Source organism: Diadema antillarum, unplaced genomic scaffold (genome assembly GCF_040938485.1).
Source record: "Diadema antillarum isolate AM-2024a unplaced genomic scaffold, OU_Dant_1.0 scf00000110, whole genome shotgun sequence".
NCBI lineage: Eukaryota > Metazoa > Echinodermata > Echinoidea > Diadematoida > Diadematidae > Diadema > Diadema antillarum.
The window spans coordinates 823,084-848,730 of NW_027270999.1; the positions used below are offsets into that span (position 1 = coordinate 823,084).

General features: G+C 39.9%; 2 protein-coding genes across 2 annotated transcripts in view; both read right to left on the minus strand.

The window, feature by feature from the left end:
- Positions 1–4,190: 4,190 nt before the first annotated feature.
- Positions 4,191–25,422, minus strand: LOC139719403 (small subunit processome component 20 homolog). The gene is made up of 17 exons (XM_071630823.1): positions 25,334–25,422; positions 24,448–24,546; positions 23,351–23,518; positions 22,102–22,268; positions 21,321–21,468; positions 20,857–20,973; positions 19,745–19,915; positions 17,501–17,632; positions 16,900–17,010; positions 16,249–16,398; positions 13,716–13,835; positions 12,629–12,823; positions 12,063–12,201; positions 10,408–10,796; positions 8,495–8,903; positions 6,472–6,617; positions 4,191–4,616 (listed from the first exon to the last, which is right to left on the minus strand). Exons 2-17 carry the CDS (start codon positions 24,517–24,519, stop codon positions 4,479–4,481), a joined length of 2,772 nt encoding a protein of 923 aa, XP_071486924.1. The 5' UTR covers positions 24,520–24,546; positions 25,334–25,422; the 3' UTR covers positions 4,191–4,478.
- LOC139719421 (small subunit processome component 20 homolog) overlaps positions 25,262–25,647 on the minus strand; it is a 111,844-nt gene continuing 111,458 nt past the window's right edge. The window contains exon 39 of the mRNA XM_071630837.1: positions 25,262–25,490. Within this exon, the coding sequence (XP_071486938.1) occupies positions 25,262–25,490 (229 nt within the window). The remainder of the gene's footprint in view (positions 25,491–25,647) is intronic.

The following is a 25,647-nucleotide window of genomic DNA, read 5'->3' on the forward strand; positions in this document are numbered from 1 at the left end:
CAACAAAAATAATTCATAACATCTATAACTTCATGATCAGCATGATGAAGAGGGAATGCTGCTGCAGGCAAAAATAACACTATATACTACATCGTGACACATTACTATATGATATGAAAACAGCACATACAAAATATGATTTAGATATGAAGCACACCATGTCAGTCTAGGGCAAATATGATTCCTATACATTCACTTCAAATGCTTTTCTTTTTTCATTATTGATTGAATTATTATTGATCTTTCATGGTTTTTCATTCACTACCTGTCATGCTTTCTTTTTACAAATGCAACAAATTTTTCAGAGTGCTTCTTTTTTGTTTTTGTTTTTCCTGCAAGAATAAATTCTGCACAAAAGAACATTATGATACAGTTAGCAAACTTAATGTATCAGGAAAGAAATGGCAAAGAGAACACTAGTACTGGCCACTCTGGCTCAAACTGGTGTTTGACATTCTGTGATGCTTCCAGGGTTAAAGCTCACATTATCAGTTAGTACCTATTCCATGTGTTTGATACACTAATTATGCTACAAGCAGAGTAAAACTGGTCTTCAAAAGTATCTGAACATACTGTGTTTGATCCTATACCAGTTCATTCCGTCTGGTAAGAATAAAACGTGAACTACTGTAAGAGCAAAATGCATCATTCAATGAAACTTGGCACCTGTGGGAAGTAATTCATACAGACAGTTTGCATTCAAAATCATTGCAAATGCCAATCAGTCTTGTCATTACATTTTGAATATAAATTCAACTTCTTAATAAGAAGTGAAATGTAAACTTGAGAAAAAAGTAAAATATGTCCCCGCCGGAAGTAGCATTTAGTAGCAAAATGTACAATATCGGTCAAAAATCAAGGTCAAAGGTCAAAGAAGTCAAAGGTCAAAATTCTGTGTAGAAGTTTTGAAGCCCTCACCTAGTGCCATCACAAAAAGCAAACGGAATCGAAATCGGGTTAGAAATGGCGAAGGAGTAGCATTTTGTAGCCAATGTACAATATAGGTCAAAAATCAAGGTCAAAGGTCAAAGGAGTCAAAGGTCAAAATTCTGTGTAGAAGTTTTGAAGCCTCACCTAGTGCCATCACATAAAGCAAACGGAATCGAAATCGGGTTAGAAATGGCGAAGGAGTAGCATTTTGTAGCCAATGTACAATATAGGTCGAAAACAAGGTCAAAGGTCAAAGAAGTCAAAGGTCAAAATTCTGTGTAGAAGTTTTGAAGCCCTCACCTAGTGCCATCACATAAAGCAAACGGAATCGAAATCGGGTTAGAAATGGCGAAGGAGTAGCATTTTGTAGCCAATGTACAATATAGGTCAAAAATCAAGGTCAAAGGTCAAAGAAGTCAAAGGTCAAAATTCTGTGTAGAAGTTTTGAAGCCCTCACCTAGTGCCATCACATAAAGCAAACGGAATCGAAATCGGGTTAGAAATGGCGAAGGAGTAGCATTTTGTAGCCAATGTACAATATAGGTCAAAAAATCAAGGTCAAAGGTCAAAGAAGTCAAAGGTCAAAATTCTGTGTAGAAGTTTTGAAGCCCTCACCTAGTGCCATCACATAAAGCAAACGGAATCGAAATCGGGTTAGAAATGGCGAAGGAGTAGCATTTTGAAGCAAAATGTACAATATAGGTCAAAGGTCAAGGTCAAAGGTCACAACTGAAATTCTGTGTAGAAGTTTCAAAGCTCCCATGTAGTGCTATCATATAAAGCAAACAGAATTAAAATTGGCTCATAAATGACAGAGAAGTAGCAAATTGAACATTTTGATCACACACGGACGCACAGACAGACAGACAGACGGACGGACAGACACACGGACACACACACGTACGGAGCCCGTTTCATAGTCCCCTGCTCGAACTCGTTCGGCGGGGACAAAAACAAGAGACCCGCGGGTCTAGCGCTCACCTGAGTATCGCAAGTTCACCTTTCACGCAGTCACTAATCTAAATTATTCACAGCTCTACCAAAATTTGACCAGGCATTCTCAAGTAGAAGATGAAACTGTACAATAAGGGCCCAAATTTTTTAAGATTCCTTAATTTGGGGGGGGGGGGGATTGGGGCCCCCTGGGGCCCTCTGGGTGGGGCATGGTGCCCATTTTTATAAATTGAGATCCTGACCCCCTAGGGATGCTACCTGCCAAGTTTGATGAAAATACATCATGAGGTTTTCAGGAAGAAGATGAAAATGTACAATTCAGGTCCCCATTTGGACCTTCCCAACCAACCCCCCCCCCCCCCCCCCCCCCCCCTGCCCCCAAGAGGGGCACCCCTTGATCTCCTATGAACAAACTTGAAAATACAGTCATTAATGTACTCACTCATAGTATTATCTTACCTCTATAACTTCTGATTCTAGAGAAGATTTTTAAAGATTCCTTCATTTTGGGGGTTTGGGGCCCCCCTGGGGGCCCCCTGGGTGGGGAATGGTGCCCATTTTAAGAAATTGAAATCCTAACTCCCTAGGGATGCTACCTGCCAAGTTTGGTGAAAATGGGTCATGGGGTTCTCAAGAAGAATATAAAAATGTACAATTTAGGCCCCATTAGGACCCCTCCTCACCCCCCTCCCCTGGGTCCCAAGGGGGGCAACCCTGATTCTGCCATGAACAAACTTGAAACTACAGTCATCAATGTACAAACTCATAGTATTAACTTAGCTCTATCACTTCTGGTTCTGGAGAAGAAGATTTTTACAGATTCCTTAAGTTTGGGGCGTTTGGGCCCCCTGGGGGCCCCCTGGGTGGGGCATGGTGCCCATTTTAACAAATTGAGTTCCTAACCCCCTAGGGATGCTACCTGCCAAGTTTGGTGAAAATGGGTAATGGGGTTCTCAAGAAGAAGATGAAAATGTACAATTTAGGCCCCATTAGAACCCCTCCCCACCCCCCTCCCCTGGGTCCCAAGGGGGGCACCCCTAATTTTGCCATGAACAAACTTGAAACTACAGTCATCAATGTACTAACTCATAGTATTAACTTTGCTCTATCACTTCTGGTTCTAGAGAAGAAGATTTTTACAGATTCCTTAATTTTGGGGGGTTTGGGCCCCCCTGGGGGCCCCCTGGGTGGGGCATGGTGCCCATTTTAACAAATTGAGTTCCTAACCCCCTAGGGATGCTACCTGCCAAGTTTGATGAAAATCGGTCTTGGGGTTTTCAAGAAGAAGATGAAAATGTAAAAAGTTTACGCACGACGCACGACGGACGACGCACGACGGACGACGGACGACGGACGACGCACGACGCACGACGCACGACGCACGACGGACGCCGGACGAAGGGCGATCGCAATAAAAGGGTAAGAGAAATATGACCATTGCAAAATTTTCTGGTATGTGCACAGAAATAAAACTAGAGAAGCACTCTGAGAGCGCAGACCTCCGCCAAGCATGCAGCCCATTTCCACCCGCACTGATCTTGGTCTTCCACAGAGATCAGTGATTTCCACCAAAGACAGTAGCAAGCGTCTTTGATTTCCACCCATACGTACTGCATTGTGTGCTGAAAGCCGCCCAATTTCCCAATATAGCAGCCTTTGTTACGTCATAAACCCTCAGCTGCACCGCGCGCCTCGCCCTGGCAAAAACTAGAGTACGCACTTTGGTGCGCGCATGCAATCCTCAAATACGCGCAGCCTTACCTCCCAAGTTCATTGACCCTCCCGGCCAAAATATCAAAAATCCTTCATAAATTCCCCCCAAATTCTCGGATCACTGCCAAAAGTTAATCGTTTGTTACTTGTGTCATTCTAAACCTTTCCTGCAAGTTTCATCTCAATCTGTTCACTACTTTTTGAGTTATTTTGCACACAGACAAACAAACAAACGAACAAACGAACGAACCAACCAACCAACCAACCAACTAACAAACAAACCAACGGTAACGAAAACATAACCTCCCCCCTTGGCGGAGGTAATAACTTGTCATATCTTGGCTGGTACTAATCTCACAGTGAAGAGGCACTGACAGGTTCATGATTATGACTCTGAACATTTGGTTCTCTCCATTTTACATTGTGAAAGCCTACAAGCCAAACCTGAATTTCAATAAATAAAAGGGAGAATATAATGCATGAAAAGGGGGCAATATGAATTTTCACACATCTCCCATACATCACTGTAGCAGGTTTTCACTTTAATATAAGAAAAATGAAATAGGAATATGGGGTTGAATAAACTTCTTCTTTCTTAAAGAAAGTGTATGGATATTCCCATAAGATATAAAAAATTGGCATGTATGTGACAGTAACAACAACTAAAAGAGAGAGAGAGAGAGAGAGAGAGAGAGAGAGAGAAACTGAATCTATGAAGACTATCTAAGCCCCTGAGGTAGGGACTCACAACCTGTCCAGATAAAAAAATACCAGTAATTAAGAAAAAGCAGACAGATATAACCTATGCTCTGTCCTATTATGGGTCTCTTCCATGCTCTCTGGAGTGATTTGACACCACACTTCCTAAAGCTCTCCTTTCCTCATCTCCCTTTCAGTCTGGGTCTCTTGTTGATGTGGTAGGTTGGTCTCAAAGCTTGTAGTTTCCTCTTCCTAGCCTCCTTCTTCAGCTGCTGGATCCTCATCCTCCTCTCGGCAGCCTTGTCTGGGTTTGCTACCGCCTGCAGGGAGAAGATCACGGACATGGTAATAAGCCACGCCCATTTTGGGGTTGAGCTGCAGCAAGAGTTCAAACCAGCTCTAACTGCAGTGAGGAGTGTAATATTCCAACATGCTGGGCTAGATCCCATGCAATTTGCGTGGTCATCAAGACTTAACACACTGCACATATATCTGGTATCTCACAACATGGATTTGATCTTGTCACTGGAAGGTAAATCACTGGATATCAGTGTAGTATAAAATAGTGGGCATTATTATGAACTTATTCCGGATTGATGATACCATAACAGCACAGTTGCATATTTTCCTTGCTGTTTTGTATGACAATCTGAAATTACTGCCTGTATGTCATTCACCTTAGAACCATCATTCCATTAAATCATGATATCAATGAGACATTAAAGTGTAACATACAATAGCAAGCTTAGTTCTAGTGATATGTAATAGGGGGCCTTACAAGTACATGTTAGCCCTAACTAGGCCGGGGGATTAGGGTTTTACAACTTTTTTCTTTCAAGTCCCCTGCATCTTTTGACACCAAATTTGTGACGTCTGATCACGTGGTTCTGAAGTTACGCATAAATAAATGAATTCTTGTACAATTTCAATGTAAATTGTGCTTTCAGTCAAATTTCATAAAAGCATGATTATTTTTTGGGTCTTATTGATCAAAAATCAATTCTCAAGCTTGGAACAATGTCACTGATAAATTTTGTTGAGAAAACAATAACAAACAAAAAGTTGAAAACAGAGAAATACATACAAAATAGAAAAAACAATACAAATACTTCAGAAATTCTTTGATGGCAATTTTTTTTAATACTTACATTTGCTGACTATATTTACACAAACGAGTGCCCGCTTGAAGTTTTATTTAGTGTTTTAGAGCAAAGAGTCTGATTTCACGCATACAGTATGCATGGATTAGCATGAATAAGCATAAATGATAACAAAAAAATATTAACTTTTTGTCTTTTTAGATTACGTCACAGGCAATGTGTGTGCCGATTTTCATCTTGATCGCGTGGTCGATGGCCGAAATCTGGTGGGGGGCCTGGGAGCCCCCCTCCCTACTTTCAGCAATCGTCACAACTTTCTTCAGGAGATGCACAGAAGATAAACTGCTTAATTTTCATGGGTTTAACCCTTGATGTGTGAAAGCAATTAGCTTTACTTTACAAGCTTTTCCATCAGCATTCAGTAACCCATTTAACTTGACCTGGTTGTAAAATGTAGAGTGAGCCCACTCAGGTGTAGCAGTGTGCCTCAGTCAAACAGGAAGGCCATGGTGACACAATAGGGATTTTAAAGGGGATTAAGTCATCTCTACTGTAAAACCAGAAACATTCACAGCATGAAACTTTAACGAATTGGAGCCAACGGCTTTTTTCACAGAATGAAACTTTTGCAAACCGCCACTGGCATTCTATGCAGTGTGTAGACAATCACTTTTATGTGCATTTTACGATCGTAAATCTTGGCTCCTTGTGAAATTCATGTAAGTTTCACGCATGCAAAATTCTGTGGTTTTACAGTATTCACGAACAAACCAAGTAAAGCACAGCAAGGGTTAACAAATGCTACTAGCAAGGGTCTAGGTGTGAGAGTACTTGCAGAAAAAAGTATGACAAAATCTGAAACTTATGAAAAGAAAGTCTGAAAAGTGGGTTTCGGGCAGAGGGGAAAAAAAATCTGAACTCTCACATCCCTGAAGGGTGCAGGTATCTCTCGGGATAATGCTATCCCTGCAGGAGCCTGTCACACAGTTTGATACTATCTTATCAGTTCCACAGCTTTCTAGTTGTATCTGCCTGTCCTTTGCTTGAAGACACAGCCAGATGAGGGCAGCCTTACCTCAAGAGCGCGCTTCCTTTTCCTGGCCAGCCTGTTCTCACTGGCGTTCCTCTGCACAGCAGCGTAGATGTTGGAGAAAGTTTCCAAGCCCACAAGTCCCTTGAGTAACTCCATCACCTCCTGACAAAGCACACGTAGCTCAGCATCTGGAAAGTTAGGGAAAACATGTGAGATGGAAACATGAATATCTCACACAATCAATCATTCTTTAGTCATGGCAAATGCAATCAGATAGAAATTCAACTGAATAATTTCTGAGGTTGTACACAGTAAAAAAAAAAAAAAAAAATTCTTCAATCTTTACCTTGGCATTCACCGCTCTGAATGCTGTAAACTTTAGAACAATTTTGTGGAGATACCTTATTTGCACAAATTTAAAGAAAAACAATTCTGTCAAAAGACCCAAATCAAAGGCTTTTATGGTAAAATGTTGTAACCAAACATTGGATTGCTGTAAACTTTGTAGTAAGATTGACCAACACCTTCATGTCACTATCTCATTGAAGAAAGTTGTGTAATGCACCTGTGCATTGTTTGGGGTTCTGCTGTAATTTATGCAAACACCGGAGACATGACCTTCATTTCAAAAGCTCATCTGACAAATGAATTTCACTCTCCAAATTGCAAATATTTTCACATACTTATTGACGATATATTCATTTCTTTTAGTCATGCAAACATTTTGACATGCTAGATCCAAGGCCTAACATTAATTTCACCATAGAAGGGCTTTCAGATCTCAGTTGCATGATGATTCTAATATTGGATATTCATAATCAACTACCTTCTGGTGATGAAACAAGGAAGCCATTTCAGACTCAAACTTCACTGCATTAATTTGGCAGCCATGCAACACCAATAGGCTAAATACTGGTGTGTTCATATGATGCATTCATTGTTATAGGGCTTTGTTAATTCTAACAAGACAATTTACACAACACAATGCACCTAATCTTTATACAACACTTTATCCACCAGTAATGCCTTCATGAAAAATTAGTCATTATGTATCAAATGAGAAATTAGACATGAAAGCATAACATCAATTTCAAGGTAAGGTCAACTGAATAATACTGTACACAGAATAATGCATCTCCCACTCTACCACCTAAGTATAATTAATTCAGAATCTTAGAAATTCAGAGAGAAATAAACAATGAAATGGGAATGACATTGGAGCTTTCCCTGCTAGAAACTTAACACAACAGAGAGCAGAGAGACTACTGATGAAAACAGCTTAACCCTAAAAGGCCCCCCCTCGACATTTCGCGCGATTACTCTGCAACACACAATGCTCTCGCCGCGATGCTCTATGACTTTTTTCTTTCGAGTTTCCCCGCACATTTTGACACCAAATTTGTGACGCCCGGGGGTACGGTTCTGAAGTTACATAACTTTTTGTACATGCACGTGAGACCGAAAATGGTTCAAAAATGTGATTTTGTGTACAAAGTCAATACAAATTGAGTTTTTTCACATGGTTCATATAAATATGCTTATTTTTACTCTCAATGGCTAAAATTAATTTGTTTTAGTAGTATTATGCTTCAAAAAGGGTCTGCCACAAATTTTGATGAAAAAAACAACAAAAACAAAAGGTCGAAAAAACAAAGAAATACATAAGAAATTCATAAAACAATAAAATAAATAAGAAATTAATTTTGATACTGAATTTTTTTTCAAGTACATTTGCTAAGAATGCCACAAAGAACATTTACACCCAAAATGAACACTTTTGGAGCTTTATTTACTGATTTAGATCAAAAAGCCTGATTTCTTGCATAAATTAGCATAATTAATCAAAATAAAATAAAAGAAGACTATTTTGGAAAATTTAAATATACGATCTTGTAGATTATATCGCACACTACCATTGTGCAAATTTCCGTGGCGATTGCGCGATCCACGGCTGAGATCTTAAGGGGGGGCCCTTTAAGCCCCCCCCCCCCCCCCCCCCCCAGTCTTTCGAGCTACCAAAATAGCCCAGTCTTTTTAGGGTTAAGCTTAATGGATGTCCACCTACCTCCATGACTGGCCTTGTCATTCATCTCCCTAGCAACGACCTGAAGCATGCTGGGAAGCAGAGGTTCCACTAATCCCTGACCCACTTCCAGGGCAGTAGCAGCCATCCATTTGATAACTGACGACCTTCGAAGGGTGACCTTTGCCGTCTTGGCAACTTCGGTGGCTGCAATGTGACTCATTTTCCTCACCAGCCACTCAATAGTAAGAGATTCAGCATCTCTGTTCTCCTCCAACTTAGTATCTTGTTCCTCTGTTTCCGGGCAGACGACATCCTCTGCATCATCACCATCCTCTTCTTGAGCCTCTTCTTTGGAGGCGGATCCTTTTTTTCTCTTGAATGGAGATGGCTGAGGAACAGGGTGCAACCTGTGTACTACTTTGGACACAAAGATGAGATTCTTTACCACCTGCAAAGAGACAGAGAGAGAGAGAGAGAGAGAGAGAGAGAGAAATAAAAATGTTGCTATGGCGACTGGTATGCCTCAGGCATATTGCATGGTTCTCTCATTGGGTCTACAGTATGTCTACAGTATGTCTTGAGTGCTTTCTTTCCTTGAACTAGATTTAATTTGGATGGATGACTGAACTGTTTAAGAGAGCAAGCATTTAGGAACTTGAGCATTTTCACTTGACCTTTGACCCTTGCCCTTAGACCCCAAGGTCAATTATTCTTCAAATTATCACTAACTGGTAACATCGATATTCATGACAATACTTTGAGCTCTTTTCAAGATATGGAAAAAAAAATGTGACAGTTTAACATTTTCAATGAACCTTTGACCCTATGACCAAAATCTTCCCGTACAGAATCATAGTGCAGCACTGCATGTACAGTATGTACAATGTATATGCATAGTTGAAATTTATTTATTGAGTAATCTCCTCCACGGTATGGGAAAAAAAAACCCGTAATTTCAGCATTAAGTAGTAGAATTTTAGTATTTTAATCTGACCTTTTACCCTTGACCCCATGGACCCAAACTTCCCAAAAGAATCATTGTCAAGCTGTACATGCATGCGTACTACAAAGTTTCATGAAAATACCTCGAGCCATTTCCGAGATATGGAAAGAACTAAAAATGTCATTGGTATGCCTCCGCCATAATGCATGGTTCTCCCACTAGGTCTAAAGTACATGTTGACAATGTATGACAACAGTTTAACATAATTGGCAGAATAAAATTGAAATGACATGTTTATCACAAATGTGTTGAGTGCTTACTTTCGTTGAACTCAATTTAAAGGGACTATACAGTACTGATTGAGGTGGGGATTAAGGTTTATAACATTCCTAAATGAGATAATGAGAAACCCCATATGAAAAATGAAAGAGCATGTAATTTTAAGAAGGATTCAGCATTTATTTGATGAAAATTGGTTTTCAAATGGCTGAGATATCCAAAAAAGTGATAATAATAAAAGGCGACAGGCCACCCTTTCATTAGGATCTCTTTGTTTCACCTCAGCTGTTTTTGGATATCTCTGCTATTTCAAAACCAATTTTCATCAAATAAACTTTCGATACCCCTTAGACTTGCATGCTCTTTGACATCTCATAGAGTGATTTTTGAATATCTCGCAACACGTTAAAAGCTAAATCCTCACCTCAACCAGAACTGTACACACCCTTTAATTTGGATGAATGGGTAGACCAGGTATTTGCTGGATTTGACGGTTTTTACTTGTATTTTACTCATCTAATACCTGGTATGCATTTTGAATACATGTGTGCACACATCAAGAAAAGAGCTAAAAAGGAAATGTCAGGGCTAATAATGAAACTGAATGACTCATCTCACTACTAATCTTATTTCAACACCCCTATACATCAAATGGTGCTGCATTTAATGGCAATGAAAATGATGATTGTGAATGCCAGACACAAACTCTAAATATGAAGTAGATACATACTTGTTCAGCTAGCTCCTTGGTAACCATGCTAGAGTTGAGTTGGACACAGAATTTGTTGGCCAATCCCAGCATTCTCTTCTCAACATCCCCCTGGAGATATTCAAATTTTTCTTGAACCCTTGTGGATGAGTTCCTCGTCTTGGATACATCCATCCCTTGAGTCTGCACCTCTGGCTCCTCTTGCTTACTCGTTAACTTCTTTCCCCTCTTCTGTTTCTTTTTCTTGGTCCCTGCCGCGGCTGAGGTGACTGGGGTCACTGAGGACTTGGCAATGGTTGCTGTGGTTACTACATCATCCGGCTGCAAGTTTGCAAACATTTCCCCAAAGAGTCTGCAAGCCATGAGTCTCACCCAGGCATGTGGGTGCACCAGATGAGCTTCAACCGACTCTAGGGATTTGGAAGATGTAAACAGAAGAGAGTGCTTGTGTACTCCATGAAACATCGTGTTTGATTAGTGTCAAGTTGAAATTTTATATTTGTTTATATCCTTTGTTTATATGACATCAGCTTCTGCCTTAAAGCAGTATTTGCTTTATCTGGGCTACACAAAATTCTACATCCCTATATTATGTTCACACTAACTCTTTAACACAAATAGTTCTCAAAAAGTAATAAAACTAAGTTTTATCATTTAACCCGTTGAGGACGAGTCCCGAGTATACTCGGGCAGGTGTCTATGGGAAATGCGTGTTGTAGCAAAATCAGTCCGTCCTCAACGGGTTAAGAGTTAAAACAACCATATCAACCTTGTGTTTCAGGTTTCGACAAACACAAAGTACTCCTCAGAGTATTCAATAAGTGTATGTATGGAAGACAGAGTGTGAGAGTGTGCATATATATGTGACCCTGCATCACAAAACCAAAAAAAGGTCACCAAACATGGATTTTTAGTTACAAGCAAATTCTGAAAGAGCAGACTCTAAGCTTTAAAATGAATGAATATCTCAAATCAGATGGACTCTCTTAACCTATCTACATATTGGAAAGAAAGCACACACTCTAGAAAATGTGAACTGAGAAAAGAGGCTTTGAAGTACAGGGTCTATTCAAGCACTTAATCTTCACCAAGCTGTGCTGGCTGTGGGATGAATGGAATGAAAAACAGGATGTAAACCACAGGAGCAACAACAATGAAGGGATTATCAGATTAAGCTGAAATTGAGCATGCTCTATCAACACATTCTGTCCATGATTAAAGCCAACTATCAACACATTCTGTCCATGATTAAAGCCAACTTTCAAATTACTAGCATTATCTTTTCAAAAGTTATTAGAGTTGAAAGTGTGCAAAGGATTTTCAAGAAATAAAAAAGGGCCTCTAACACATACCTGATCACACTATTGTACAAAAAGAGGGGTTGTAGAAAAGCTGCTGAAAACACACTTTCCCAATCGTTTTATGATCCCAAACTTAAGCATAATCTACAAGAATAGCTCTTTCAGAAAATATGGGAAACTCAAAAGTGACTTGGTTGTCCGTTTCACCTTTTTTGAGTTCTCACATGAAATCAAGGCGTGCGACTTTTTGTTGGTTTTGTAATGCACTGTCACATAAGAGTACATGCATGTGTGTATACATTTATGCATAGGTGTATGTATGCATCTGAATATGTAAACGGAATGATGCACATCATTATTGGCTGAGGATCTCACCCCAGATGGAGTTGACGACTGTTTGTTGATCCTTGTACGTGGTGAGATGAAAGTGTTTGGTGATCTTAGACAGCGTAGCCATGAGATGGAAGAGAAGATGATCCTGGGCTTTCACTTCACCATCCTCCTCCTCCTCCTCCTATTCGAGATTGGAAAGTGGAATAAATGGCATTTTCCATCTTTCTAGACACACAAATCTGAATAGCAAAATTTGCCACATGGAAGCAATCTACAATGTATCATCTCCTTGTCGTCTTTTGTAGCTCACTAGGGGTAGTAAAATCATGCAAATTGCAATGTTATGACTAACAGAGGAAAGAATCCTTCCCTGAAAGCACACAGAATCTACAATATATATAAAAGACTAAATCAAACTTGGTATACAACCTCCATGTAACGTTAAGTCTCACGGCTGACAAAAGCTAGGTATATCTGTATTGTCATAGAAATATATAACACTTGGACATTCACCTGTGGACAGAGTATTTAGTATCTAAAAGCCCAGTGGCTCTTTATCCTCTATTAGGGCAAACTAACATAATATCCAAGGTGTCTTAATTTGTTACCTCTTTGAAGTTTTCTGGCTTTATCGTTTCATCAATGACCGGCAAGATTTGTGATAAATGTCTGCTGAAGGTCTCCTTCTCACAGTCTACAAACAATCCTGAGAGCTGGGCTGCCAAACGTTGGTGGGATCTCTTGGCATCCTTCAACCACTGCAGCGTTACAGCAAAAAGGTCATCCCTCTTCTCAAGAGTCAGCTGTTATCAAGAGAAATGAAGACATGTATTGCAGGTCATTAGAGTAAGAAGATGGAAGTACCTTGGAAGCCAAGAAGTGAAAAGTGCAAAGGATCACATGCAAAATATGCTTGTACTACAGCTGGATAAGAGCATTAATCATTTGGGATAGGAGGGAGGGGTTGGGATAGGTAGGGAAGAGGTTATAGCTCTTCATGATTAAACTTTTTTTTTAACCTATTGAGGGTGGGCTGATTTTGTTACAACATGCATTTCTCATAGACACCTGCCCGAGTATACTATGGACTTGTCCTCAACGGGTCAGTAATGTGAAGTTATCGTTTATGCCCTCAACATAACCACATTACACACAAGAGTAGCAACAAGTATGACCTTTACACTGATTGAAAGCAGGAGCTTTGTTCAATGATTGGCATGTACCCATGACTTGTACTGCATCTTTGTCTATTGGCACTGATGTCTGAAACTAATTTTTGATGAATAAAATTACCTAATCACCGTAATCCCTACTGTGTCATCATGGTCTTCTTGTTGGACTGAGGCATATTGCTACACCTGAGTGGGCTTGCCAACTTGCATCTAGGTCAAGTTTGGATGAATTACTAAATGCTGATGAATATGCTCGTCAAGTTAAGATAAGTGCTTGGAGATATATCGGTTTATAAAGGTAGTGCAGCACAGAATGAACACAAAAGTTTTAATATTACAGGATGTTTTGGTTGGATGTAAAATTGTTTTTAACCCGTTCTCTCAAATAACTGGAAAGACTTTCTACTTCTGGGGTAAAATCCAAAGTATGTCAGTAAAAGTAATACCAAAGTGCTGCACTTGATATCAACATGTGAGATGTATCAACTATGCCAGTAACTTCCACTACTGTAACTTCCTTCACCTTCTTAAGGAGAGTCACCAGTGCCAGGGCTGTCAGCTTACGACATTTGGCAGAATCATCATTCACCAGACGAGTTGCCATGGGAATGAAAAATAGGCCAGCATGCTCCATGAGGAGTTTCTGGAATGGAAGGAAAGAATAATCCAACAGAGGACAATTACAATAATATCCTCTGTTTTAATGCATACACATGCACACATACATAGAATCAAATATCCATATATCAAAGGGCAGCATAATGTTCAATATCAAACAAATCACCTTCACTTTTGAAAACAAGGCAATCGCCAAATTGTGTCTCGCCCATTCGCGTACAAGGAATTAATATTTTTTATAACTCCCAGAAGTTAATTGACCTGCTTATGACCTTTGACCTTGTGGTGACCTTCAACACCCTAAGGGACATTTACCATCCAAGTTTGGTCACAAACGGACAAAGGGATCAAAAGTAATGAGCCATAATCGAAACGCGCCATAAAAACTTAACATTGGGCCCTAAAAATTTGTTGACCCCTTTCTGTGACCTTTGACCTTGTGATGACCTTTAACTCCCCAAGGGACATCTACCGTCCAAGTTTGGTCACAAACGGACATAGGGATCAAAAGTTATGAGCCACAATCAAAACGCGCCCTAAAAACAGAACATTGGGCCCTAAAAGTTTGTTGACCCCTGTCTGTGACCTTTGACCTTGTGACGACCTTCACCTCCCCAAGGGACATCTTCCATCCAAGTTTGGTCACAAACGAACAAAGGGATCAAAAGTTATGAGCCATAAACGAAATGCGCCCTAAAAACTTAACATTGGACCCTAAAAGTTCGTTGACCCCTGTCTGTAACCTTTGACCTTGTGGTTACCGTCAACTTCCCAAGAGACATCTACCATCACCCAAGTTTGATTGCCATTGTAGCAATATGTGCTGAGTTACGTGTGATAAGAGAGTCTTGAAAGTAAACTTTAACGTATGACCTCAAATGACCTTTGACCTTATCCTGTGACCTCCAACGGCACCATAACATGAAGGTACCCCCAGTGCATCTATGACCCAAGTTAGGTTGTAATCCAAGCAACTTATGTGAAGTTATTTGTCAAAAGAGAGTCTTGCAGGTAAACTTTAACATAGAAAAGAGTCTTGCACATACTCTTTAATATATGACCTCAAATGACCTTTGACATCATCACATGACCTCTGACAACACCATAACATGAAGATACCCCTAGTGCTTCTATCACCCAAGTGTGGCTGCCATTGCTGTAACAGCTGCCAAGTTATGCATCATAAGAGAGTCTTGCAGGTAAACTTTAACATTTGTGACGGACGACGGACGACGGACGACGGACGGACGACGGACGGACGACGGACGGACGCCATTTGGATCCCTTAGTCTCGCCTTCACCTTCGGTGGGCGAGACAAAAAGTAAATGCAATGCAATAATGGGTATCTGACAAGATGAAAAAGCATCAAAATTGTAGAGAACACTTGAATACAGGTGTTCTAGACTTTGTCTTTCCTCACATTGCACAATACTTTCAAAAAGTTTAAAGAAGGATAAACCCCGCAAAATATGAGGACCTAGTGTGAATATCACATTGTATTCATAAGATGGACAATATCAATGCTTCTCACAAGCATCTGATATTGTGTAGATTTTGACAAATCACTAATGTATCGTTATGAAGGAGAATGGCTACAATTTAATAGGCAAAGTTATATAAGCTAACTCACTTGATGAATCCTCGATTCTGATGGTTGAAATCAGTGGCATAAAACCAACCATACCCCAAAACAGCCCTTATAACATCCAAACTTTCCTCTTTTTTATTGTTACATAGGCGGTATCTAGGCAGACATGATTGTGTGCACATAATATGCCTTGACCTGTACCCACAAGCACGTAGCAGTGGGCCTTCACGAGCCTTGTGTGACCTGGCTAGCGCGATTGCGATTAAAAGTTAGATTTCATTTGAGGTTTTGTTCATTATATAAAACAGATATAAGCTGCTTTTATTCTGGGCATTGTTAATACTATTGTCCCTCGGGAGCTCAACTCCATGCTATAACCCTTAGAGCAATTAACTCTTCATAGCTTGGAGTTGAGATCCCTCAGAGCAATGATATTAACCCGTTCCGTACTGAATTCTGAAATCCCATAGACTTAATACACAGGCCACCAGGTTCCCGTATGGAACGGGTTAACCATGCCCCAAAAAGCAGTCCATATCTGTTTAATATTGAAGCATCTGGAACCACAATCTGTCTCTCAGTTTTAGGTAGAGGAGAAACTTGATATACTTGCTACATTCTAAAGTTGTAAGAAAAAAGGAGTAATCACTACAGCATAGAAGGGTAAAATGGAAGCTGCAGTCAGGTGACATGACTACATCAATCACTGAATATGGTACTATAAAGCAGCCACCAGGCTTTCATAATACTGATTACATTGAGACATGGGATACAGCAAGATGCAAACTGGCCCTGCCCACTAGCCCACCATGCTGAGTCTGCTACTTTAGCAGGTTGAGTCATGCCTACCTGGGGAAAAGTGGAGTAGATTGTGGCCAACATCTCCAGAGCCGACTCTCTTCCTGTCTCTATGCTGAAGCTCAGCTGTTTGACATAGAACTCAAGGTGGCGCTTTAGCTTCTTGCCAAGAGGGTAGTCAAGCAAGAACTGATGCATTACCTGTGTGAAATGTGCAAAATTTCACGGGTTGCCAATTTTAGTACTCTCTCTTCACATATTAAGGATGAGAACACACACTTGTATGTGATATCTGAGAGTACTCATGATTCATATCAATTCATTAAATATATCTCTGATAAACACACTGCTTTGACTCATCTTTGACAATGAAAAAAAAGTGAGAGATAAACATGCATGAGACTATAGAGCTTTCCTTATCTCTTTCCTAAAATTGTCTCTGAACACGGGCTTACATATTTAACAAAGTAATTCAAAAATTGATTTGCTTTTCCAATTAAGATATTTATGAATTCATACAGATGAGTCATACAATTTTAATGTACAAGGAGATTTCAACAAGAGTACAAGGAATAGTGCCTATTTCTACTATGGGACAGCCCAATATTCAAAGCATAGCAGTTTATAGACATGACATCACTTCCATGAGCAGACAGACAGATGATAGAGAAACAATCCAGTGTGGGAGAGAGAGAGACTTACTTCACGACACTGAATCCTGGCAGAAGGAGATGTGGATGTGATGGAGAGCTGGGAAACTTTCTCCATGATACCATTCATCTCAGGAGACACCAGTTTACGGCTCAAGATGGCCTGAAAAACGGAGAGCATCAAGACACAGTAACAAAGACTTGTTACAGCTTTGCAAAGTACATGGCACAATAGAGATGGTCCAGGAATTGGGCAAACAGCTCATCTCCAGGGTTTTCAATTACCAGACATGGAATGTCACTCCAGTTCTCAATGCTTTAGAGGCAAGCTGAACATATAAACAAATTGTTTAATTTGAAAACTTTGTGACTCTCCCTCTTTCACTAACATTGGCAAACTACATACTTTTGCTCTCCTGCCCTGGATGGTCATAAACTATTTCTTTGAGCATCACACCACCACTCTCAACAAAGGGGTGTATCCATTTCGTGATGTCTGCGAGCAGTGGATGATAGGAGGTTACGGACTAGCTTGTATTCATACATCACAGAATCTCAATAAACTGCATACACTGTTCAAATCCACAAATGTTGCTTCCAGAGATGAAGAAACTGAGTGGAATTGCTAAGCGGAGAATATGTATAAGTTTTACCTTGAGGAGGCCAAAGGCCGTTGCCTGGCGGGTGTGATCATGGATGTCCTCCTCAGCATAGGCTAACAAGACCTGGAGCTGTTTCTCATTGATGGTGTGCTGCTTGACATCTCGAATCAGAACTGTCATCGCCTTGGCAATGAGGAGATATGAGACATCACGGAGATCATCATTACTTGCAATCCATTCGACCAAGTGTGATTAGCACTTTATATCAACAACATTTAAATGCGATTTCTATGTTGAAATCACCATGATTCTCTTGAGCCACAGCTGCCCTGTAGCCTCCCTACTTGTCCTCAGGACACTTAACAGTAACTTTACCCATTCCTTTGAGGGAACCTGGTATACCAGGAAACCCAAATTACACACAAGTGTCTGCATTTGAGGCCTAAATTCATATTTATGTGTTATGCTGACCAGAAAAATGACTGATTGAAAGATTTGATTTCTTCTTTTCTTCTATCAATATCTGTTCTTTTTGTTTTGTCTGACAACAGTGTGTATTTTCGCCTGATTTACTTTTTTTCCAACATAGTACTCTGCTTGTTTGCTCAAAAAAAAAATACTTGTATGAAGACATACATGACAATCAAGGCTGAGCTCACTAGATTTTGACTTACACTGATCCGATTTAAGAGCTCTTGTAGAGTACTGTAAACGTGGAAATTTTCGCGGTACATTAATTTTCGCGGATTTCGCGCTACGTTCGGCTAGCGCGAATTCAAAAACACGCGAATATATCTTCACAATTTTCTATGCACATTTTGAACGGGATGAATTGTGTGCGCTTCATCGATGATACTGCTACGAAGTACAATGTACAGGCATGTTTACGCTGTGCGAAGAGACGATAGATTGCTGTGTACTGTAGCATGCATGTGTGCACCGCACGCACCGATGCTACATTCCCCCGTGACTCGACTATGGTACTACAGCCACAGCTGTACTACGTATTTGAGTGCTTGTACTCGCAGTCGAGCCGCTCGCTACGTCGCTTGTCGTGCGCTGGGCATAGCAAGCTATGTAGCAGAGGATTTGGATGAAAGCAGTGAATGTGTACTACAGTAAAGTAACCTGCTGCGGAGCGCAAATTTAAGAACCCGCGAATACGTTTTCGAGCCGCTCAGCGCGAAAAATTAATCGCGCGAAAATATTGACGTTTACAGTATAACAAAAGAGCCCAGCGCACACTCTATTCATATCTCATGTCTGATCGATATTTTGCACTGTTCGATGGCACACGCAGTTGATCGTGGAAAGGGGATACACACACTGCTAGACTGCTTTCGCACAGGCGGATTACCAACCAGTCTGTTCTTTGTCAATGGGCAAAAAAAAAAAAATCTCATGGGGGGGGGGGGGGGGGGCATTGAGGGCTCTCAGAGAATTGAAGGAGAAATGAGTTAAAGGACAAGTCCACCTTCATATACATGTGGATTGAGTGAATGCAACAAAATAGTAGGACACATCAGCAAAAGTTTGAGGAAAATCCGTTCAAAAATTATGAATTTTTAAAAGATCTGTGCAGTCACTGCTGGATGACAAGACTACTACAGTGTATGATGTCACATGCGTACAATGACATAAGGAAAATAAAAATAGAATTTCACGAAACTTTACTTTTTGAATTAAGTGGACATTTCTTCAACTTGTTACTGACGTATGTTAAGGGTAATATTATTCCTCCTGCCTTCTGAAAGAGAATAATTGAGTATTCTTTTGTTATGTGAGAAAAGTGACAATACAAGTATGTTGAATTTTCTTTATTCTTTCTTTATATCGTTGTACACATGTGACATCACAAGGCATAGTAGTCTTCTCATCCAGCCATGACTGAGCAGAAATTTCAAAATTTCATAACTTTTGAACAGATTGTCGGATTTTCCTCACACTCTCACCAATGTGTTCTACTATTGTTGCTGCATTCACTCAACCCACATGTCTATGAAGGTGAACTTGCCCTTTAAAGCAATGATAAGAATCATTTGATATTGCACATTCAATTTTTATCAAAATTTGATGCAAGCTTCTACTTATGCAAGCATAAAAATAGCAAAATGCTAAAAATTCCATGTGTTTGTACAAAAAAAAATGTACTTGTTAGGCACAAAGTTTCATTGCACAAATATCTACAGATCTACCAGTCACTATGTCAGAATACATATTTTGAGATCTCCTGGTACAATGCTGTGTCCCTACAGGCCTGAGATAGCATCAAGCTCCAGACTTGTTCCATCTCACCTTGAAGGTGACCACCATGAGCTCAAAGTTGTCTCCCTTGGCTGCACCTGCCCTCGCATATTTCCTCAGGAGTCTGAAGAGGATTTGAGTCAGCTGCTTGATGAGCTCATCCAAGGTTGGAAGTGGGTACCGTAGCAACCAGCATAGGCAGCGTAATGCCATGGATATCACCTGCACAGTATGACACACATACACATCACGACATCCAAATTGAGATAACACTGATTGTTATTTTTTTGACTCCTCACGCTTCAAGATGAAACTTGGAGAACAAGAGACGAGGGGGTCTCAAGCTAAACTGAGTATCTCAAGTAAGCCTTGGTTCTGGGTGGGGTATGGTTCCCATTTGTACAAATATACATGTACATTCTATTGTCCTTGAAAAATTCCTGCCAAGTTTGGTGAAAGACTGGGCCATGCATTTCTGAAGATGGTGAAACTGTGAAAATGCAACTCCAGATCCACAATTAACAAACTTGAAACTACAGTCACCAATGCACTTACTCATAGCACTATCTAAGCTCTATCACTTTTGATTCTAGAGAAAATCTTAAAGATTCCTTGATTTTGGGGATTTGGGCTGCATCGCGCCCATTAGAAAATATTGAAATCCCATCACCACAGGGATGCTACCTGCCAAGTTTGGTGAATGTCTGTAATGGGGCTTTCAAGAATCCGGAAATGTGAAAAGATTTACACATGGCGCAAGATGATAGACGAAGCACACTGTGCGATACATGATCACATAGCGTTTGGCTCAGGTGAGCTAAAAACCAAAGAAACGACAATGAATAATGTCATCATGGATACCACAGCAGGATTAAGGGGAGAATCCATGAACAGAACTTAATGTAGAATACACACTTCTTTTAAACTTTGACATCATTCAAGATCCTTACATAAAAAAAAAGGGGGGGGGGGACTTTATGGGCAGCTGGTGCAACTTGTATTTGTTTGCACAACAAACAGATTGCAAACTACAGCAGCCTTGGCATCTTTTGCAAGATGAATGATACAACATGCTGTAGTGAACATAACAATTTATGAAAGATACAACTGTCCTTGATCTTTCTTTTGTGACCTAGTAGTGCTCATTCACAGTAAAAACTTACCCTGGTGTGCTGAGATTCCATTGATTTGATGAGAATCAATGTGAATGGGTCAAGCATGGAAAGATGCTGTTCATTACTTGCCACCAGCTTGGACCGCTTCAAACTCATGTTTAGCAACTGACAAAGAAAGAAGTAAGACAGACACAGATTTTAAAATGAAAACAAAAATGTTGTTAGAGTGACACATTCCAGCCCAGCATACACAATAGCCTTATTTTTATCAAAATTTTCTCCTTTCCAAGGATGTTAGATGCATTTTACTATGATATAACAACATTGACACATGCATTTAAACAACAACAGAAATGAATACAAACAATACGATTGTCATGCAGTATGTTTAGATATTCTACAACATGGGATGAAAACAGTATTGTTATTCCCTAACCCTTCAATATTTCTGCCAGGCTGTACAGTGAAGAATCTCATCTGGCTTGTGTTGTGCCAAGGAGAAAGACATTTACCTGAAGACCAAACTCCACAAGGAGATGGTGATGGGTCTTGGCACTGGTCTCTGGGACTATCCCAGCCCGAGTAGGTGTGGGAGGCAGGAGGTATGTACTTGGCGGACGTTGACCTTCTTTGGGGGTAATGGCTTCACTCACTTCACTCCTATATCGGTCCAGTCAATGTATGACATAACAACAAATAGAAAATGTCTCTTAAATCTAATCAGGAAATGTACAAGGCTTGCCGTGCATTGAAATTGCATTTCTGCACTGCTGTTATGTAAGCTTCACACATTTACAGACAAAATATTTGGAAAGTTATAAATTGTTAGTGAACTTAGACCCAGAAAGCACTTAACACAGATATGTGGTTCTCCCAATGAACAGTTTTATAGTTTTAGTGATTTCTGTGCACCCAGGCATCTGATAGTGCATCTATGGTAATCTCTAGCATGTTTTCACCTGCACACTATACTTTGTATCTTTACTGCTATATCCACCATTGGTGCTATGCACAAGCAGTTCACATGGTGACACACATTTACATTTGGCCATGAACCTTCAAAAAATGGAAATTAATAAGTCATAATTGATTTTAAAAAAAGACCCACGAACATGACATACAAAATAGCCCAGAATTATAAGTATTACAAGTAGGGATAATTATTTCACAATTGTACCTAGTCTAGTAATGTACAATTTCAAGCAAATTTTCATCAGAGAACAGAGGTAGCCAATGAGAACAAAGAGATGGAAAGAGAGAGAATTAATGAAAAGGCCAATCAGCCATTCTTACTTGCTTGTCTTGTTCATAAGTGGAAGGGTCTCTGATGTCAGACCATGGATGAAGATGAGCAAAGCCTCTTGAGTAATCCCAGCATTCTCCTGGAGACCAATAGCACATCGACGCAGAGTTTCCCTCACTCTGTTTGAGGCACGGTGACTGTGGGATGTGTCAAGTACCTTTGTAGAAGAAAAAGAGCAAATTGCAATCTCTTTACATCAGATTGTTTGGATCTCTAAAATAACAACAGCAAGACTGCTAACCTCTGCAGACTCCAAAACAAACCGACGGACATTAAAAACATATCATGCGGGCAAAAAAAAACACACTGAAGTTCTGAAGTGGCTGAATGGCACATTAAACATACAGCATAAGATATAAAAAATTGTCACTTTTCATCTAAAAATCGTCACCTTCTCCTTTTGGTTAAAAAAAACAGAACATGGGGAACAAAACCCCCTCAAAACATCCTAGTTAGTAGCTCTACTTTATATGTGACCCTGCACCACAAAACAAACAAAAAGTCGCCAGACATGAATTTTTAGTTGAGACCATATTCTGAAAGAGCAGACTTTAAGCTTTAAAATGATGTATAACTCAAATCAAATGGACTCTCCTAACCTATCTAAATATTGGAAAGAAAGCACAAACTCAGGAAAAGTGTGAACTGAGAAAAGAGGCTCTGAAGTACAGTGTCTATTCAAGTGCTTAATCGTTACCAAACTGTGCTGGCTGTGCGACGAATGGGACAAAAAACAGGAAGTAAACCACCTGAGTAACAACAATGAAGGGATTATCAGATTAAACTGAAATTCAGCAAGCCTCATTAACACATTCTGTTCATTATTAATGCCAACTTTCAAAGCAGTAGCACTATCCTTTCAAATGTTATTAGAGTTGAAAGTGAAGAGTGTGTACAAGGTTTTTCAGAAATGAAAAAGGGACTCTAAAGACACACCTAATCACACTATTCTACCAAAAATAAAAGATAAACTGCTAAAAAACATACTTTCCCGCCCATTTTATGATCCCAAAATTTAGCATAATGTAAAACAAGACTTGCTCTTTCAGAAAATATTACAAAGTCAAGATAGGCTAGGTTGACCCATTTCACTTATTTTCAGTCCTCGCGCAAAATCAGTGTGTGCAACTTTTTGTTCGTTCTGTGATGCACGGTCACATATATAAATTTGTGACTTATGTCTTTGAGTGGTGTATAGCATATATAAAGTCCTTGCCATGGAACCCTTTCATACATTACCTCCTTCAATGGTGTGATCATTTTGGTAATGGACCCTTGACCTGCGACCTTTGACACCATCTCATAGCAGTCATATGCCTTGATACTCCTGGCCTCAGGCAGTTTACCCACAATGCCCTCCACTTCCTTCTCTTCTGAGACAGCACCAAATAGCTCTTGATTGAAGATCTGTAGGAAAAAGTGAAGAGATAGTGGTAGATAATGATTGAAGTATTTGGGGTAACAGTAAAATATCACAGTTTCCTTTGTTGTTGTTGTTGTTGTTGTTTCACATGTAACAAAGAAAGCACGTTCAGACAGAAATAAAAAGTCCGAAGTAGCACTGATCAAATGTTAAAATGCAATCATGACAGTATGAATTTGTATATTTTCCTGGTGTGACAATAATTTCTTTGTCTGATTGGTGGTTTAAAGAGTATTGATACATATATTGCACATGATTAAGAGTTCACAGGATTGCTGACATCACCACCTCCACCAGTTTGAGTCATGGAGTAAGGGTGCTATTGATACTTAAATGTTAAATTCTTGGGTGTCCCATCCATACAATACTTGAACAAACATCTTGTGAGAATTTAAGTGATAATGAGCTACATGTACACCTGTGAGGGATGGAGCATTTGTTCATAAAGTCTGTGTACAAGTACATGTGACTCTAAATTGCCTTCATATGCTTCAAAAGTTCTCTGTACTTCACTGTTTGTTTGTGATCTTTACCCATTTCCATTTTATTTCACTGCACTATACTGAAGCTAAACCGCCTGGATTTCTGATTTGTGTTCCCATATATCTCATAATATGGTACTCGAGTTATCAACTAACGTCTATACAGCAGAATCATCACATAAGCAAGCTTAACTCTGTTACACCTTTGGACAAGACTATTGTAAATTCTTCAAAATATCCCAGCATAAAAGTGATACGTCTGACGCTTCTAGCAATCATGAACGAACTGTCACTTACGAACTGCACGGGTTTCTCACTTTGTTTTGTAAGGACACGCAGTGAAATAATATAGCATTCCAATGTTGAGATGTTGGTGATGAGAGGGCTAAAGAGTAAAGCACTAGACTGGCACACTTGAATAGGCGTATTACCTGTAGTAGAGACTCCAAACAGCTGTCTAGGTCTCCAGGCTTGAGTCTTGGGGCCATGTTCTTCAGCAGCATGTGTACAGTGAATCCCAGTACATGAAGCTTGAGGGAGAATAGAGTGTTTTATACACATTTGTTTATTACAGGTCAACACTTACACCTGTACCTTCTTTTTCTTCCTCTGCTATTCTGTCCATGAAAACCATCCGAGGTTAACATGCTAAAATGCTCCCTGCACTGCAAGCACGAAAGACAACTGTGCACAATCTATAATTTGCTAATATACATGTACTTCTGACTGTCTGGTTCAGCTTACAGTCTGATTCACTATACAAAGCCTACTAAATCATTCAGATTTGTAGCGCCATTAAACTACACAAACGATGTAAACACTACTCAATTTGTACACATCATTGTGACTATGAGCGATGGTGTTAACCGCTGCATATACATACCGAAATAATTGCATACTATGTTTCTCCGAGAAAACAATTCCAACAACGGACCCATGAGTCAATGAGTAGATCGTGAACACAGATCAACATTTGGAACTTCGATGGGATGAGTTTTATGGCGATGCTCAGAGAATGAAGGTACCTATTCCTCATCCGGAGTAAACGAAACATTCATAAAGCTGTACTTCACAACTTTGCAGTCTATAGACTAACTATGAAGAGCTTTAAAATGTTTGCTTGAGAAATTCTCATCAAATTAGTTAAAAAGAAAGAGAGAGAAATATCAATGTATTTATATCAATCTTCAGTATCAAGAGGAATCAATATCATGATCGGAATCATAGCTGTCTTCACCATCCTGACTACTCAGACCTGCTGCTAAAAGGCCAGTACTTGTCTTTATTTATTGCAAGACTTGTGCATAGGTGACACACCTGGTAACCCCTGGTTAGGCTGCTCCTCAGCTGCTTCAGGATCAAACCAAAGTACCCCACACCAAGGGAGTCCAGGATCTTCACCAGGGTTTCCCTGGTCACACTCCGGACATCTATGGCCCTGCTACGCAGCATCTGACACACCTTCAACAGAACACTGAGAAGTGAAAGAAAGCCCAAAGCAATGATGTATATTAATACATTAAGGTATTAGCCTTATAATTAAAACAGTGACATATACAGAATGTTTAAATGATGTATTTGTGGTCATTCTCTGTGAAATTTTCATCACGCAAATGTTCTCACTTCAAGAT